At 40.9% G+C, this 18,967-nt stretch overlaps 1 protein-coding gene across 1 annotated transcript in view; it reads left to right on the forward strand.

Annotated features, from left to right (window-relative positions):
- The window catches only part of LOC129094749 (zinc finger protein GLIS1), a 68,842-nt gene extending 50,000 nt beyond the window's left edge, over window positions 1-18,842 (forward strand). The window contains exons 5-10 of the mRNA XM_054603011.1: window positions 3,100-3,210; window positions 5,794-5,935; window positions 9,512-9,692; window positions 17,309-17,445; window positions 18,275-18,430; window positions 18,519-18,842. Coding sequence (XP_054458986.1) covers window positions 3,100-3,210; window positions 5,794-5,935; window positions 9,512-9,692; window positions 17,309-17,445; window positions 18,275-18,430; window positions 18,519-18,655 — 864 coding nt within the window. The 3' untranslated portion in view covers window positions 18,656-18,842. The remainder of the gene's footprint in view (window positions 1-3,099; window positions 3,211-5,793; window positions 5,936-9,511; window positions 9,693-17,308; window positions 17,446-18,274; window positions 18,431-18,518) is intronic.
- The last annotated feature ends 125 nt before the right edge of the window (window positions 18,843-18,967 follow it).

An 18,967-nucleotide genomic window follows, 5' to 3' on the forward strand; every position in this document is an offset into this window, starting at 1 on the left:
GTGAAATCACACAGAGCCTCGCCTGTTTCTCTTACACGTATAAAGGAAAAGGAACGTTGAGTCAGCTCTTGTGCCACTCGTCATCTCTCAGTAATCCCACCAATAACTCACTTTATCACCATCCGCATGCCAACATTGCTAGGGAGTTAATAACTTGTTTGGCTTCAATTGTTATTTTTTAAACTTTAGGAAACCGTTTCACCTCAACATTTCAAAGTACTTTCTTCTCTCAGCAACTATTTAATGTCAATATCTACATGTCTGAGATTATTACTTGTTAGCTGTATATAATATGTGATCCCTAAAAAGTATACATGTACCAGCTTCGAGCCAACAAGCCAGAACAGTTATGTCAATCATAGCCCTGGAAATCAAGGATGTTATTTTGGATCGGTATTAGGAGTCTGTCAAAAATACAATATACATTTTCTAAACTGCATGTCAATTAGTAAAGCCTTTATCCATATGAATCCAAAATGTAGTTACATATTCATTCATGTCAATTAACTTTTATTGATTCATGGCAATTTAACTAAATCTGTTTTTTCTCAGAGGTCTTACAATCTGGGAAACATACGACGGCCTCTATCCTTAAAACCTCGATTTGATTCCATACTTACATTTCAGTGACGTAACAAAACTCTCCAAATAACTCTTCAACTCAAATTAGGATTATTAACAAGATTATTCACAATATGGAATTATTTTCCTCAAAAAATATTTTGAGAGAAGTTGTAAACGGGTCACTCTCAATTGGTATAGCAACAGTAGATTTGTTAAAAAGGGGGCTCTTTTTCTTAAACACGATGGAAAGAATATCACTTTTTTCCCCCTCTACCTCAGGTCAGATAGCTGGATTTGGGCTAAATGAGCAAGTACTCAAGAAGCCAAAGAGAATAAAACATCAGCGACGCTGAGCAACTAGAAAGAGAGCTGTAGTGGCAAACAGTGAGAATAATGTTTATCAGTAAACGCTCAAATTCACCACTTAATTAACTTAATTTGAAAGAGAAATTGATTTTTACAGTTTTTTTAATAATGTTCACATTTCCATAATATTTTATAATAATTTATAATAATTAACTCAGAACCTTTACTTAAGCAGAATTTTAAATGCAGAATTTTAAATGCAGACTAAATTTTAGGATATTCTTCACCACCCACTCTTTCCACAGTAGGTCAAATAATACAGCTAATCTGTGACCCCGATGCTTATGGCTTCACATTATCGACCCGCTCAGGTATTCATTCAACCTGCCCAGCTGTCGGCCCTGCCAAAAACACTTTGAGAGAAAATAATATTCAAGCTTTAATGGTGTTTTTTCTACATAGAAGTTGTGCTAGATTTTCTTTTTAATTCAAGGTTCTGCGCTGCATTGAGTGCGTTACTTGTCAAAACAAACACGGTGGAGATGACTGGCACTGTAAGCGCCCTGCAATAACAATGGCTTATTTACAGAGTAGGTTGAGGTATGGCTGCAGAGCTAATAAAGACGCGTATCCCCTTACACTTTAATGGCCGACTTATATTCCTGAGGATGAAGAAAAAAAATTGCAGAGAGGGGAAAAATCCCTCAATCAGCTAGCTACATGCTATATTTGCTTGGTTAATGAGAAGAATGTGAAATGATGAGGAAACTCCACGACAGTGCAGTCGTTTTACAGATGTCATGTCGTTACTCTAATCTTACATCGCCCTCCTTTCAACCAGTCTGTATGTCGGCATACACACTGACATACAGTGAAGCTATATAATAGTACAGTAATACAAATTCAAATTAGTCCACAGTATTCAACAGCAAATAAATTAATTCAGTTATATTTCATTGTTTCTTGAAAAAACTACAAACCATGTCCTACTATAGATATATTTAATTTATTTTATTTTTATTTTACCTTTATTTAACCAGATTAGTCAATTGAGATTCTCATTTACAATGACGACCTGGCAAAAAAGGCAGCAACAGCAGGCAATTTGTTACAAAACAAGTAAAACAAAGATGCATCCCAAACAATACTAAATGTACAACATCATAATATGTATAATATATAAAAAATGAGCAGTATTCCTGGAGAAGCATGAAATTGGTATTTTATATTAGCTGACTGTTTTACACACATTGTTAAGTAGTAATATTAAGCATGCCGCATTAATATCTGAATGAAGAGAGGGGCTTCGTTACCACACTTGGAGAAGAAATGAAGGATGGACCTATATACACACATGCAACAGCAACTGAAAAAGAACAATCACTTGCTTTAAAGACCTGGATTTCAATAAAAAACTAAACAGGGAGAGGATTTTGTATTGACTCATTTATAACAGATCTTTTCTTTTTTCTGTTTCATGCTTTTTTCCGCCTCTTCTTCTTACTTCAAATTCTGTCATTCTCAGCTGAAAGGTAGGACTTTGAACTTTGTCTTTACTTCAACAGATTTCAAACTTACTGTTTATACATTTTGCATACTTACACCCTAATTTCCCAATTTCTGCCAGTAGAGGCTGATTGCAGCTGCGACGGGGTGTTCCTGTGGAGCCCTATTGAGCCCTCTGCTTTGATTGACTCGTGGGGTACAATAGCGCCTACTTTTACTTCTGTACTTTCTCTAAGCACAGCTGGATCTGGCTGCTAGTTATGAATGTACCGTCCACTCCTCGCAGACTACTTTGCCCAGAGGGGAGCGGACGGAAGCTCCTGAGAAGTGGAGTGGGTACACATTACTTATGTTAATGTAACCCTGAGCACATGGTTAGTTTAGTTTGCCCCATGTTTCATCAAAATCACAAATAATGGTACAATTATTGAAGAAACTGAACGCATGGCCACTGATTTGACTAACATAAACAGGACAATAAAGTCACTGGGGAAAAAATAAATAAAATCAGCAGTTCCTTGGAGCACCTCCTGATCTTGTGGGTTTTCCTGCCATGTGCGACAGGAAAGCCCTGCCGCGGCTGCAATCAGTCTTCTCTCAAGACTTCTTGAATAACTGCCAAACTTTTTTTCTTCTGTCTCTGTCCTCACAATATTGTTTATTTAAATGTATTGCACACTTTAACCAGGTGTGTGACATATATATTTTTCTCTCTGCTTGTAGAAACCGTACGCATGTCAGATCCCCGGCTGTACCAAGCGCTACACGGATCCCAGCTCCCTACGCAAACATGTCAAGATCCACTCGGCCAAAGAGCAACAGGTGCGTAGAAAGGTAAGACACCTCCTACAAGAGAGTGATAGAATGGGGAAAGAGATCTCAAGGTAAACCACTGTGGTTTGGTCAAGTAGAATTTTATTTGAAGACATCTGTCACGTGACATTTCCTTTTTTTTAGCATTAAATAAAAATAACTGAGATAAATAACACGTTTCTAACTTATTGTTGACTGTAAATTTATTTGATACTATTAATTAAAAAGGGGCATTATATATCATGATTCATTTTGCAGTATTCCTAACAAATCCAAGTGGGAATATATTCATGTGGGTGGCTTTGCCTGAGTTATCCCTGCAATGCCCTGCTCAAGAGCTACCGTGCACTTTTCCCTCCGTCAGCTTCCAGCATGACTTAATTCAAGTCGATGCGGTAGGACTACAGGTCTTACAAACAGACCACTTTATGTAATCTCTGCTTTTCAGATGTACATTATCCTCAGATCCATCTATATGGTTTAATTTAGGGCTTGGGAGGCCGGGGGTTTGGGTAGAGGGCTGTCTTTGAGGATCGCTTCCCCAACAATAGATCAGGTTTGACCACATTTCTATCGTGTTCACGGTCAAAAGCCCATTCTTTCCGTTGACTGGAAGCGGGTAAATAACAGAGAATGGGCTCATTGTTGTGGAAGGGGCTGGATAGTGGCAGTCTGGATGATGTGTTTCTTTGCTTAGCGCTGTAAAGGGAAACACATGTGTGCTTGTAGCATTGTTAATAAGCTGTACTGCGGAATACCCCAGTGGCCAGATGTTATGGACGAATGTCAAACAAATGCTCTTGGAGCGGCCCAGAGAAACTGTTAGGAGAACAGGCCCCAATTACATGTGATGAATGTTTTTCAGGGCACTCATAAGCATCCCCAGGAGGACAAGCGCATAAACATTTTCTGACATTCAGTATCTTAGTGTGAAATCATCAAAATCAACGTGGATGATGCTAGCTGAAAAACTTAATCATCTGTGATAGGCAGAAGGTCTTAATAGAGTCACATACAGATTTCATTGTTATCCGTCTACTATGAACTGGGAATAATCCGAGGGAAGAGTAGATTTTTGTGATAATGCTGGAGAACGTTTCCAACCACAAAATATAATGTGGAGTTTATTTTTGTGGAATACCAAAAGGCTGGATTTTTGGATGGATGGACAGACAGGCAGACACAAATAAACAGGTGGGCAGATAGATGAGTTGCAATGATGATGATGATGATGATGTTAAAAGCATGGTGAACAACACCAACCTTGCAATTTATTTTACAAATAACACTTGTACTGGTCCAAATGACTCACAGCAACACTGACAGGTTTTTATCCCGTCTGATAAACTGAAGCCAATTATGTTGGATTCGAATGATTAGGAGCCTGTTGCACAGCTGTTCTCAAGTTCAACCTTATGAGTTGAAACTTTTTTCTAAGTGGAAATGTATGCATCACTGGATCGAAACAAGCAAACACGTTCTATGTGTATAAAGCATGATAAATAAGTTGAAATTATATAGCAGTTGAACCCTTTAAATTGAAGAATAAAAGTTAACTGAATATGATTAAATGTCTGGTTCAACTTGATCAATGTTTGAACGATAAATATTGATATAAACACGGTATATTTTATTTACAATGGTGGTTAGTTAGTTATTGTAATTGCACATTTTCTCATCATCGTTAGAGAACCCAGTGCAACATTGTGGCTCATTGATGTGTTGTATTAGTTTGTGGACAACCACAAAGGTCTATGTTGGAGAAGAATGATCTATATCAGGCTTTTATGAATGCATAGTGACTCTCTTGAGTCAAATAGATGCCATAGAGAGTTTTGTAAGATTCCTCATTCTCCAGTCACAATCTTGATTTTGACACACCATGCTGTTTTACACACAGTTGGTTTAAAATGCCTTTATTTCTACCTACTTTTAAATAATCAGCTAAAGATTGTCCCAGTCCCAGTGTTGAACTGACAGGTTTTTTGAAGGTTAATAAAGTAAAGAAAAGATGTTGTTGTTAGTTCACTCCTGGTGTATACCTCAGCAACTGTAATATTTTATTACAGAGAAATCCGCTGATGTATGCAACAGAGGTCAGCTATTCCACTGATCCATAAGGCAGATGTTCCATTTCTCCAACTGACACAAGTTTCCTTAGGTTTAGGCTTCTTCTGCGTTGCGTGTGATCGACTCTCCAGCTGAAATGTGTCTTCAGTTGCCCCCATTACTGTTGGCAGTGAGAGAAACAGAAGCAATCTCGCATTGGCTCTGAGTTGGCACCGTGATCACTTGCCCACAATGTTCGAGGCCAACGCGTGACTCAAAAAGGGAGTGTCTGATCTTTGCTCCGGTTCCCCCTGACTGACAATGTATTCTCATTTGTGGAGTCACTGTTTCAAATTAACATTACTATCACGTTATTGCACAAAAAGAGAAAACAAAAGGGGGAATAAAAACACACCCCACATAGCGTCCAGCCTACAAATAAACAAAACTGGAGCTGTGTTTTGTCCTTGTGTAATCTTGCAAACCAGATGGAGTGACTCAACATCATGCCTTGCAAACATTCTCTGTTTATTCTTATGTTTTTTTCATCGGCAGCTTCGGCCCTGTCCTCACCTGGAGCAGGACGTCCTGAGTGACTGTCTGTCCATGCAGCACCTCCAGAGCTCCGCCTCCTCGCAGCACCTCTACAACGGCAAAGATGGTCGTTCTCCTGGACTGGGCCAAGACATCTTCACAGGTGCGCACACAGGATGCTGCTCCGTCATCTAACACCCTGATTATGTAACCTCTTCCCCTTATTAAGGCATTAAGTAATCTGATCCTTTGTCAGCAACAACAACTCGGGTCTCTAGTCTCTTTCTCTCAGTGTACCTTCCATAGGTTTTTCCCACCACATAGATCTTTATTAGCAAGAGATTCGCAACACTAAGTAATGTTTGATAAAGACATTCATCAATAATTTTCCATATTTCCCCCCCAGTTGGGCTTCTTCTGTCTTAAGAAATGTGTCACTTACTAGCCATTTGTCAAGTATCAGTGGCGCTATTTCCCCAAATTCCTTAATATAGTATTATGGTCCATACAACTCGTAGGGAACGGCTAATTTCAGATTTTTCCCCAAAATGTGTGGTCCAAATCCCACTGTCTCTAAGATATCTGACGTCTATGTAATGCTTTAGTTTTAAACTTTGGCGTTGTAAAGAAACAAATCAGACTTTACCTGGAGAATATTTTGTAGTTGCAGGTATCTGCAGAATTCATGTGTCCACAAATTATGATTTGTTCTGGAAACTCCATCTCTCTCCACACTACCCATTCTAATACATTTATATCTTATATCTTTTATATCTTATACATAGATTTTAAGTTTTTTGTGACACATTCCATTCAGGGAAAGTGCTAGAATATATTTAAATTATTCTTATTAATTCTTAAATTCTTAAATATAACTTCTTGCGTAACACCTCTTTTATCATTTGCTTTTTCGGCTTGAATACAACATGTCATATGACACCAGAAACAGCATTATCTGTGGTTGAGCAATTCAAAATGTTAGTGTGAGAGACTGGCCATGGTTCAAAATATCGATGGCCAGGGACTATTTGTTCCAAACAGAAGAACAGGCCAGCTAGTGGGGTCTGAAATCCCAACACCTGGCAAAGCAATCACTGAGTCATTGGTGGTCATCAACAGCCATGTCAACACTGCTGCAGATGTATTCATGTAATTTTGTTCTATTAAGCGGTATAAAGTCATACTTGTGGCGCCTTTGTCCAAACACAATGAAATTACACCACTATAATTTATATTTAATTGCTTTTACACATTTTATATCAACATTTTTGGACTCTTATTTGGTTATTTAATTTTAGAAGGAAGTCTTACAACCTTGCCGTTCTGTTTTTTTTGGTTTGTATTTCATAACCATATCATGTTAACCTGTCGTCTTGTCATGCAAAAGGCTGCAAAATCCATTACAAACCACTACAAACGGAAACTTTTATTCATCACATGTGGCTTGTAAACTTCCAATTTTTCTAATTGATGAATTTGACCATCACCAAACGTCAACACTTATTTAAAATGGGAACAAGAGAGAGATAAATACATTATAACAATCTTAAAGACAAGAGAGAAATTCCTCGCTGCTCCCTCATTTTATGGACACATCTGTCCTTGTTTTCTGCCTGTACTCCTCCCAGTCTTCCTGTTGCTCTCTGTTATTGTTGCTGGAACTCTGCGCACCGTTGACGACTGTGTACGCTCGACTTGTCTTTGAATGTCGAACCGGGCCTCTGAGTCTTGGCTTTTTCCCATCGGCCTCCCTCTGTTTCTGAGTGGATGTTGCTTGCTCTCTTGTTTTAAATGGTTTAAAGCCCAGAGGAGCTTACTCACTCCAAAGCCAAAGCGTTCAGGGATGCAGTGTTATTCGAGGCCAGCTAAGATGCGGCATGTTAGCATTCAGGATCCCGATTTGCATGAGTTTCACTTTGTTCCAGGGCCAATAGGATGCATGGAAGAGGTGGAGCAAAGTGGGCAGCTATCCCATCATTAACACTTGCGGAGCAGAAAATGAGTCATGCTTCCAGTCAGAGATAAACTTGTTTTCCTGTTCGCCGGTTATAAGTCTGCTCTTATTCACATGGCTGCAGCGAGACTTACGAGAAGCCCCTCTCTGTTTTATAGAGCATAATTAGAGTGTTCACTAATTACCCAGAGGAAGGATTTATCATAGTTTTAATGCAGAGGTTTACGTGCTCCTGCTATTATGCTGAGCGACTGATATTCCTCTCCATAGCCCTCTCACACAGAGCTTTCTTCCTGAACCTGACCAGAAGCATTTCAGAGCTAATACACAACATCTTCAGAACATAATCCTCTACTAACCCATCAGTACCATCAGATCCTTTCACTCTCCCTCCACAAGGAACTAGCGATGAAATTGAGGCAATCACAGCCATTATTTGTCGACTGTTTTTGCCGGTCTGGTAGCAGATGTTGGGGCTAAAGGGGAAAACATTTAAACTCTGTGATTGATGATTTGGGGGTAATGAATCAAGCTTGTAACCATTTCAGAATGCTGTCAGATCAGGCCCCAGCATGCTTCCACTTGAGAACAGCTGGGCCTGGAAACGGCAAAACCAGGAGCACCGATCTTTTCTTCCCTCCTTTCATCTCCTCCTGTCATCCCCTCTCATCGCCGGTTAACTGCCCCAGACGGTCAGCGCGTCGCTCTCCTCCTGGATGCTGGGAAAGAAATCAGACGATATACGTAGCAGAAGAGGAAGACAGTAGATTTATTGTTTACTGAGAACAAGTAGCGGTCCAGCATTACCTTTCTTAACAAGACTTGGTTTCTAGTTCTTTATTTTCACTATGGTTTTTCAGTCGTCTCTCTCTCTGGATCTACATTGAACAGCAGATTAAACCAGTAGAACTGATCTAAATGTCAGATGTTTTCCAGCGTATTAGTTTACTGATATGTGCAAGTGCAGCTCCAAGTACTGGAAAACATATGCACACTGTGCTGACAAGTTGCCACAGATTTCAGGGAAATTGTACTCGAGGACATATGAATGTAAATCCTAAATGAAAAGATACATACTTATTTACCCAGTTTCATATGTCTGCAAAATGACAACTCTTATTTACTGTTTTGGGCTATTGGTAAGACAAAAAATAGCACAAATCTATAAAGTGATCATTATTAATTCCAGCCCTAGTATGCACTGATTCTGAGTAAGAAAAATGATCAGTGTTAAATTGGAGTCCACAGCTTAAAACAATAGAAAAGTTGGCAACATGCAGCCAGCTTCACATGAGAATAATGTCTCCCACAGTCCACTGTGTCAACAAAATGTTTATCAAAAAATATATGTACATGTGCACATGCAGAAGTACACTACATATACACCTGCATGTACTAACTTACATAACCATAACTGTGGTCATCAACATGAACAAACACATAAAACAGATTCTATACAGCAATTCCTATTCCCCCTTTTTAATTCCCTGTAATCAAAGTCAGCATTCAAACACATGTTACATTTTAGTTCATTACTGCTTAATGTGAACAAACAGCTGAAGAGACAAACAAGGCCGATCAACCGTGGCAGCACAAACAATGTACCCTAAATTACAAACAGTATAAACACAGCATTTTATTTTACCAAGCTCTCTGATTGTCAGGTTGTCAAAACAAAATCCCGTTGCCATGAAATGGCTTTTAATACGCTCAAAGGAAAGACGGAGCGCGGGGCCCTGGAGTTTCTTTGCCACATTTACTGAATTAGCTTTGTTTGTCTTTCAGGCCTGTACGCTGGCTCCAGCACCCCCCATCACAGCGCCTCAGTGGAGCTCCTCTCCCCTGCCACCAACCCCACCTCCGTCTCCACCGCTGACCTGCCCTCCCGGCAACACAGACTGGATCGGGACCTCGGCAGCCCTCATCACCTGTCCCCGCTGGCTGCCATGGACGGCACAAGAGACGGGTGAGTCCTCAATGGATGTGTAACATGGATGTATTCAGCTGTGGAGATGAGTCATACTTACCCTGTCACTGTCAAGGGACACAAAGGGTGGGAAATACAAACAATAAATCTGGCATTAGTGTACATTTCCCGATTAATAAGTGGATAACTCTACAAACAGTCATGTAAGGTTTTTTTCACATGCTTGTCCCATTCTAATTGGCCTCTGCAGTTAACTCAAATATGTGTGGTGAAGTCATGTGACATTACAGACAGGTGAGGTTAAAATTGTCTAGCTGAAGTCATCAAAAGAACATTAAAAGATGGTCTCGAACAAACACGATACATTCACTATTTTCACACGTTTTAAGTATCCGTATAGCAGAAAACTGATAGTATTATGGTCTTCACACTGACCCATTGTTTTTCACCTATTTATCTTCCTGAATCAAGGCAGATGCGCAGGGCGAACCCACTTAGATCATATTAGGTTAAGCCTCTCAGTCCTGCTGACAAACCCTTTTGGCTGTCTTACTGGAAACGAACTCCACTCCACAACCCCTAAGACATCCCTCGCGGGAAGAGGGGCTGTGCTGGTCACCACAGGGTCACCGTGACACATCACTAACTCTATTTTTGGCACTGGAATCGGTGTTCATAAGGTCCCCCATCTCCACTGGATAGGAGAGCATCAGCGCGATGACTAAACCCCTTTTGGCCGGACATGATTTGCACTTTAATGAGCGAAATCTCTCATAAGATCAATTGTTTGATGTTTTATCCTCAAATGGCATGAATCAACAAATTTGTAACCAGAAACAATTCTTAGTGTCTAAATGTGCGGGTGTTTGTTTAATAGACCGTCATATACTGCATTAGTTGAGGGATTTTACACCAAATACAAGCAATGAATTGCATTAAATGATGCATTTTCAAGAAGATTGTGAAAATAAGTGCAAGTGGGGATACTTTTAAAAGGAAAGCAATAAAACTGAAGACAATGTATTACTATTTAATAAGTGTGCCAGTATTTCTACATCTTTGGCAAAGAAGGAAAGGATTTTCTAGTCAGACCTGTTTTAAATTTCTTGTAAATTTCATGAAGAAATTAATTGACTGTAACGAGAATACATTTTTGCTGCACTAAAACATATTTTTTTAAGAAAGCCTCCTCTGACAATATAGAGTCTATCCAAGAGTGTGTGGAAAACCTGCAACATATAGAAGTGCAGTTGTCTTGCTCAAGGAAACTTGAAAAAGACAATTATTTTCATGTGTCTCTGTTGTTCTCTGTGTGTGACGCACAGCATGTTTCCTATTAATGTGGATTATTTCCCCCGAGAGCCGACAGAGCAGAGTTACAGAGCCCGAGTGTCGTCAGGAGGCTCAGTGTGTACTGTACTAAACAATGTGCTGAAAACCAGGGAGGTAGAAAAGGAAAACATTTTTTTTACAGTGTAATAACATTGAGAAAGAGTGGATAGAATCAAGCTTCATAAACCCTGTGTTACAAAAGTTATCATGTTACGTAAACATGCTTTCTTTTGACTCTGCGGTCCGCTTTTTGGGTGTCTGTGTGTGTATATACACTTTTATGGCAGTGTATACAGCATAGACGTATGACAGAATGAGGTTTGATGGCTTCCTTACTCTAAGAGCCACACATGTATTTATACTCGTGTGTGTGTGTGAGTGAGAGGAGTTTACATATAGTTTATCCAGGAAACACACATGATTGCGCGTGATTGGGGTGCGAGGCACAGCAGACTGCTCCACTTCCAGCACAAACAGAGCAGTGGGCCGGCTCAGCGAAAACGTCTGGATGCAAAAACGTCCCGAGCGCCGCTCCGAGACGCCAGGTTGGCCATGGAAGCATCTGGGAGGTGATGTGTTGTTTCAAGCCTTGAAAGCGGGAGGAGAACGCTGAAAATTACCTTGCGGTTTTAGTGCCTCCTTCTCTGCGGCATGCACAATTACCAGTGTGAGGAGGGAAATGGAAAGTGAAAAGGACCTGAGTAGGGGACGCTGTAACGGCGGGTGCACAGGCAGGGTAACATTATTGGATGTGAGACGTGGGTCTGTGCCTTACGGTGCTTGATGAGGAACATCTGAACAGTGTGTGTGTGTGAGTGGTTAGCAGTGAGAATCCCCTTTTTCCGTTATGTAACTGAAGTGCCTATTATGCCATATAAGTAATCCCCCTGTGTTCCTTCCCCAGCCTTAAGCTCCCACATACTTGTGACGTGATGACAATGCATTAAAATTGCCGCAGTTTTCCCAATTTACAGATTTCATCAAATCAAGATGTTCGACCTAAAAGCAGTCATAAATGCACACACACGTACTGTAGTGCCATATCTGTCCATCACACAGTGTGGACAGAGGGTGGGGTTAGGACTCGGAGGCAGGGGACCTACTGTACAACCAGCCGGGCATGAAACGTCTACTCACATTTGCCTGAAGATGGAGCATTTGATTTACATGTTTAAAGCCTTGAGTATACAGGCTGCTGCCAAAGTCAATATCAGCACCGCACTTGTTTTTCCCAAACGGTTTAGCAGGACATTAAACATTTTGACAAAATTATCAAACTAACCTACCTCTAGTGTGGCAGTCTCTGACCTCATAGCTTAATGTGTTTACTCTGGCTGAAATGGGCCATTTAGACTCCTTTTACTTTGTAAATACTAGTGTCATTTTTCTGAAGCTAATATTAAAATACATGCCAGTTAAAATACATTTGGCAATCGGCGTGGCACAAGTGCATGTGCATGTAAGGCCTCTCTCACAGAGATGGCTGTTCGACCACGGCGGCCCGTGCTCACAGAGAGATGGGTGGTAAATGTTGTCATTCACTGCTTCAGCCATATGTGGTTATATAATTGCGAAGGGGAGAGTCCGCAGCCTTTACCTGCATATTGATATTAGAGCCCCTCCACAAATATTAGCCTGAGGTGGTTTGATACCTCAGCAGTGATTGACACAGGCTAATTGAATTAGAGTGGCGGCAGAGACGGCACAGAGCTGCATTAAGAGTTCCTGCTATGAAGGGGGAGACGTCCAACGTAACTCTACACTGTCTGTCTCCCAGCCATTATCATTCTGCAATGATCCGGAGAATGAGTGCTAATCTCACAGCCCAAACAAAAACATTTTTGAGGTTGTCGCTCATGGCAGCTTGTGGTCAGTCACTCATTTTATGGTGCTCGGTTATTAATGTGTAGTCTTCAATTAACCCGTCTACAGACATGGTTAGCTCACAGGAAAGATTCAGATGAGTTACTGTCAAATTCCTCCAAGAAAGACGTTGATTAAGGACGGATTCCCTTTATTGAACAGGGCAGATATCTTTCTGGGACTTACGGGGCTCCAGAATTATCCAGAGTGGGGCCTGCAGGGCTGGCTTAGCTTTAGCTTTAGCCAGGATGCTGTAGTCTGTCTCTCAAGCGCAGCTTTAGCGTGCTAACCAGAACCAGAAGAGTTCCCACCGATCTGCGCCAAAGAAGCCCCCCCGTCATCCATCAGAGGGGCTTAATGGTGGAAGAGATGAGAGGCGAGGCACAGGGTGTTTGTGGAGAACGCAGGGTCTACGGAGGACAGGGTCTGATCCCCCCCGCTCCCTAGTGGGACAGTTAGCTGCAGGTGAAGGAAGACGAACGAGCCGCAGAGCAGGACTGCTCATGAATCTTCAGGTTTCTTTCCATCCCGTCATGCCTCATCACAAAGAGCCAGGACCCCAAGGAGAGTTTGTCTTTAACACTACAAGAGTGCATCAACTTGTAGTAACGTTTCTGGACAATATTTGCCGTCGACGTCAGTGCATTCATTCCTGATCACGAGTTATTTTGTCTGGAATTCTGTGTGCCTTTTCATCCTCTTGCAGTATCATTTCAAAGATGTTTAGTCATGCACGGTGCCCAATCAAAACTTGTTCCCAGAATGACATCAGCTTTCCTGCGTTACTCACAGAAACATTTACTGTGGCCGCTCAAGTAGAAGTCACTGAGCTGTGTTCTCATTGAGCAGAAAGTGAGGTTTAATCGCTTCAATCTCCTTCAAACACAATCTCCATGCTGGGTCACATCCATCTGTTATAGAAGACAGGACACAAGGGGTATTTCGCATATCTGTTCACGCTCTCTTTAACCTCTCGACCTTTTAAATATTTATTAAATTAAATCCATCAATCTGATAGCCTCACCTTAAAACCCCCTCCAACTCTTACCTTCAGGAATCAACGGGTCAGAGGTCAAATCGCTCTCTCATAGCAGTAGGACAGGAGTGGGTGGGCCGGCTGGAAAAATCTGAGCAGTGCAGGACAGTCAGTGAAGATGAATATCAGCGGAGAGATTAATGTGGCATATGAAAGATTCCCCTCATACCTCTTGCCTGAGTGGCTAGCAGGCTAGAGACCAGCGAGAGCAGGGCCGGGGGCAGCTGGCAGTGATTAGCTTATGATTCACTTTAGCTGCACATAGAGGCAGCTTGTAAAAATATGAACAGTATAACTGTTTCCTGAGTTTTTGCTGACAGCGGCTCCTGGGGGAGTGCTGCTCTCTGCAGGAACACATGGCCACGCACTGGACCTATGCCAACCCATGGATTAGCCATACTCGCTAAAGCCTTGTGTTAGTCCAGAGCTGGACTAACACAAGGTGCCACATAAGCTTCCTCTATTTGGTCAAGTGCAGTCCTGGTACAGGTAAGCACTTAAATGTGATACCCAGATGAACATGTTGATAAGTAGAACGCACCGAGAGGGAAAACCTTCAATGTAGAACAATTTTGTTACTCAGCTGTCTTTCCCCAAGACATCTGTCCTACTTATTCAACCTAAATGTTAAATTGTATTGATTTGTTAGTCCTGCAAAATGCGAGTTCCTTTTTCTTTTCTTTTTTTTTTCAAAATGATTAGCAGTGGTGTAGAAAGTATTTAGATCTTTGTCATAACAGCAAGACCACACTATTAAAAAATACCCCATTACAAGTACAAGTGTTTATACTTGTACTTGAGTAGTAAAAACTATAGGCAGCAAAATGTACTAGAGATTTTTAAAGTAAAAGTATCCATTGAATGGCATACTGCCCCCTCTATCCATGTTATATAACATTGTTGGATCATGACGTAGCTGTTTGAGTTGGAGCTGATGTTACTACTTTATATAAAGTTGGGTAGTTTAATCTTTAAGAATACATCATATTCAATATGCTGTTAAAAACTCAATGGATTAATAACTAGTTTTCCTCAAAATAATTGACCTCAAAACTATATTTAGGTACAGCGCTTGAGTAATAATAATGGAAATCCCATCTCTCCACTACATGTCATTGGATCAATTCATATGTTTACGATACAGGCAAACAGAAAGAAGACATACAGGAGCAAAAACATGACCTATCTTCTGAGAGTTATAAAAAAAGAGTATGCACCTGCATATTTTTTATCTACGTTTTTAGGATGATCTCTATTGATGAAGGCAGAAACAATTGGAGCCTGAAGTTATGTCTTACAGCTAAGTAAAGTGTTGAAATATATTCAGCATTGGCAGGAATGCGCCGTAGCTTCTCACGCTTTCGTTTGACATTGTTTACCATCTCCCTTCATCGGACGTTCTCTGCCAAATGCCCTTCACAAAGCCACTGCCAGCTACTGAGTGCTGGGTGGAGCATCCCTCATGCATGGAGCAGTAGGTCATATAGCAGACTCCAGCCAGACCAGCAGTGAGCAGTCATCTGAGGGCTCGGCTGCCTCCAGCAACACTCTGTCATCACATTCATATAGCGCTTAGTGCAAACCATATGCTTCCACGGCACAGCGGCACACAGTAACACAGCAGCAGTTTATGTGTTGGCATTCCTGATATGCAGCCATGAGAGGCTTCTAAGTAGCTGTCGAATATTTGGGGGGGTGATTGACCAGCTCCTTTTTTTAAGGGCAGGTCTTATTTGCTATCAGTCTGGATTTGTACCAGATTGCTGTTCCATTAAGTTAACGTCAAGTATACCATAGGTTTTTAATTCATTGTTCATTTTAAGTTTCTTGTTAACGTCTGCTCTTGGGTAAATGTATCACTGTGATTAAATGAAGATGGAACATCAAGCACATTCAATTGTTTTCTCTTATAGAATAAAGACTAGCCTGGCTCTTTCCAAAGGTAACAAAATCCCTCTCTACAGCTCAACTTAACATTTTGTTTCAACTTATCATTATGAAGTAATAAAGCAATGGCTATAGAATAATGATACCATCGGCCTTTATATTGGTTCCCATATGCTAATCCAACTTCCTCCGGGGTACGATTTCCGGGGAAAACTACAGCTTTATTCATAGCACAGAGAAAAAACATATAAGAGTATTGGCGAAAATGCTAAATTTTTTCTTTAAGGTAATGAAATTATGACTTGTACCGTGTTAACAGAAATGTTTCTCACTGTGTCCCGGTAGGATTGCAGTTGTGACTGATATTATATTATGACTTTTTTTATGGCATATTTTGCAATAATATTTTAAGTGACATTTTTATGTTTATTATTTTATTTTCTGTGAATTGTTTTTTAACATGTTTATTCTATGACTGAAATTTTTATACTATGTTTTATGACGTACCATACAATGATTTTTTTATGATTTTCTTGACATAATATAATATGACATTTTTTCGGACATGCTATGACTCTTTCATGACAATTTTATGACACACTACATCATTCTTTTTTACATATAATACTTTTACTTTTTAATAATTGTTTTTAACATACTACACTTTTACTTTTCGACATACTATGACTTTTTTCGACATACTATAATATGACTTTTTTCGACATACTATATTATGACATTTCTTGACATACTATACTATGAATTTACTGACATACTATACTATGACTTTTTCATGACTTTTTTCGACATACTATACTATGAAATGGTGGAATAACCATCGAAATAGATCATAATTTCCTTTTACCACTTTGATCTCCAGATTGTGGTTTTCCCACCACATTACCCTTGGATTTTGAAACTAAAGAAATTGAAATGACATTAAATGTGATTTGAGAGCGTTGTATCAAATGACAAATATATCCAATGACATGGACAAACCATTATTTAAATGATCAATATCCTCAAAAACCAGCCAACGGGGAAACCCCAATTGTTCTTTAATCTCTTCTAGTCCACAAAGTCACAAACATGTCATCCTAATCTATCTTTTTCTCAAAGGTCATAAATGTAAACACTATTGTGCTTTCTTCTCTCTAGGCCACAGAGCCTGGGGTTACTGCAGTGGTGGGCAGTGTGTGTCTGTGTGTAGGGGGGGGGATTGGTCTCACTTGAATGCAAACTCTGCTGTTTGTTGACTTAACATCATAATATGTGGTAGGAGGACGATTACGTGTGGGGAGCCAAAGTTTCCACACGCCTGGAATGTTTCTTCTTCTGTGTGTTTAGGATCACTAACTGCTCCATTGGGTTCTTCGGATCATGTGGTTAGCAGGCCGCCAAGTAGATCCCGCTTTGATTGGGATGTCACAAAGCGTGAAGCATTCTATTGAAAAATAATTGAGACTGTCTAGAAAGGATTGAACGGATCGAGAGCTTTTAATGTTAGTTTCAACCGCCCTTTCTGTTTCTCCTCCAGGGTGTCGGGTCCCCTCATGTCTCCAGGAATGAAGGGAACAGGGACACCTCCTCCTCCGCCTCCTCTGGAGAAACAGCATGTCCACCCTCACCACAAGCCCTACTCCCACTATCACCACCATCAGCCTGCCAACGACGGTAAGGCTCACCCAGAGACATCTGGCTGAAAGTAACTTGTTTCAGGAAATCTGTTTTGGCTTGAATTTTAAAATGTTTCAAATGTTCATTGTTCAATTTATTATCCTGATTTTTTGACATGTTGCAGGTGATTCAGTAATATGTAACCGGAGTATTACTCTTGTATAACTTCCTATGATTGAATTCACCCCTGTGCCCTTTTTCAAATAACCTGCTGTACAAGCAGACCCACATGAAAGGCCTCAAAGAGAGGAAGTTATCTCTTTAGAGCAGCGATACTGCCTTGTGGCTCTTTCGACGCATTTTTAGGAAAGAGAGAGATTAGAGTCGTAGAGACAGAGCGGGGAAAACCACATTCCGGAAGCCTTTTCCCTGAGCTGAATTAGCGACAAAATGCTGGCTCATGTTTTCAGCTGTCTCTCAGCACCCGACCATGGCAGGCCCAGCTGTCACTCCGGAGCCTTTTTCCCCTTAATGCCTTAAACACTGCTTTCCCTGTAAAGATCTACGCATGGACGTCTCTCTAACCACGCTGTGGTCAGGGAGTTGCGTAAAAGCGCTGCAGGCAGGGCTGCATTCCCATTATTGTGACTCCTGCGGTCCAAACGGAGACGATGGGGATAAATGTCACAAAGCTATGGGGCTGGCGCAGTTTACACAAAAACAGATATAGCATTGTCATAATTTAAGCTACACATTAAGCTTGTTTTCGATACAGGAGACGCTTACTGACTTGGAAACAATCGCCCATAGACACTGGTGGCAGTCGATCAAGTCTGGTCTTATTTTCCTCCTTTCTTTCTCCTCAACATCCTCCCTCATTTCCTAGAATACCAAGGCAGCTTTCAGAGCTGCTTCCATTTCGGAGACTCCTACAGGATGGAGCAGACGGTCGGTGGTGTCCACGTCCCAGGAGATTCTCACGCCTACACTTCCCATCAGCACAATGGATACCACATGTCAACTAGCAACACTGGCCCTGCAGGTGAGGACATTCTACCTACACTTTACCGATGATGAATGAGTTCATCAACATTTGAAAGCAAACTGGTCTTTATCGTGTCTGTTTCCAGGGTTCAACCTGAACCAGGAGCTTCAAGGCGGCGCAGGGTGCCAGTTCTCGTCCAGCCCGGAGGAAAGTATTTTCTTCCAGGTGGGCAACTTCGACCGCAACCTGAGCCACATGCCCTCCGTCTACACGGAGACATAGAGCAACACTGGAGCAGGACACGCTTCACCACACCTACTCTACAGTTCTTCATCCAACACTTGGAACCCCTCTTCTCTACTTCCTGTAAATCTTTTTCTGTTTTTTCAATCTTATTCTGACCTTATTTAGCTGTCAAATGGATGTGAAACCAGCTACATGAAACACACGTATACTGCGATCTGATGAATTTCTTGTCTAATTTATAAAGTAGGTTCCCCACCATTTTGGCTCCTTTTTAAATGAGGTGAAATTATCCAGTAATTCTTAAGAAAATAATCAAAGCTCTGGTAGTATTTTTATTCACTTTAAATG

This window comes from Anoplopoma fimbria, chromosome 8 (genome assembly GCF_027596085.1).
Source record: "Anoplopoma fimbria isolate UVic2021 breed Golden Eagle Sablefish chromosome 8, Afim_UVic_2022, whole genome shotgun sequence".
In the NCBI taxonomy this organism is placed as follows: domain Eukaryota; kingdom Metazoa; phylum Chordata; class Actinopteri; order Perciformes; family Anoplopomatidae; genus Anoplopoma; species Anoplopoma fimbria.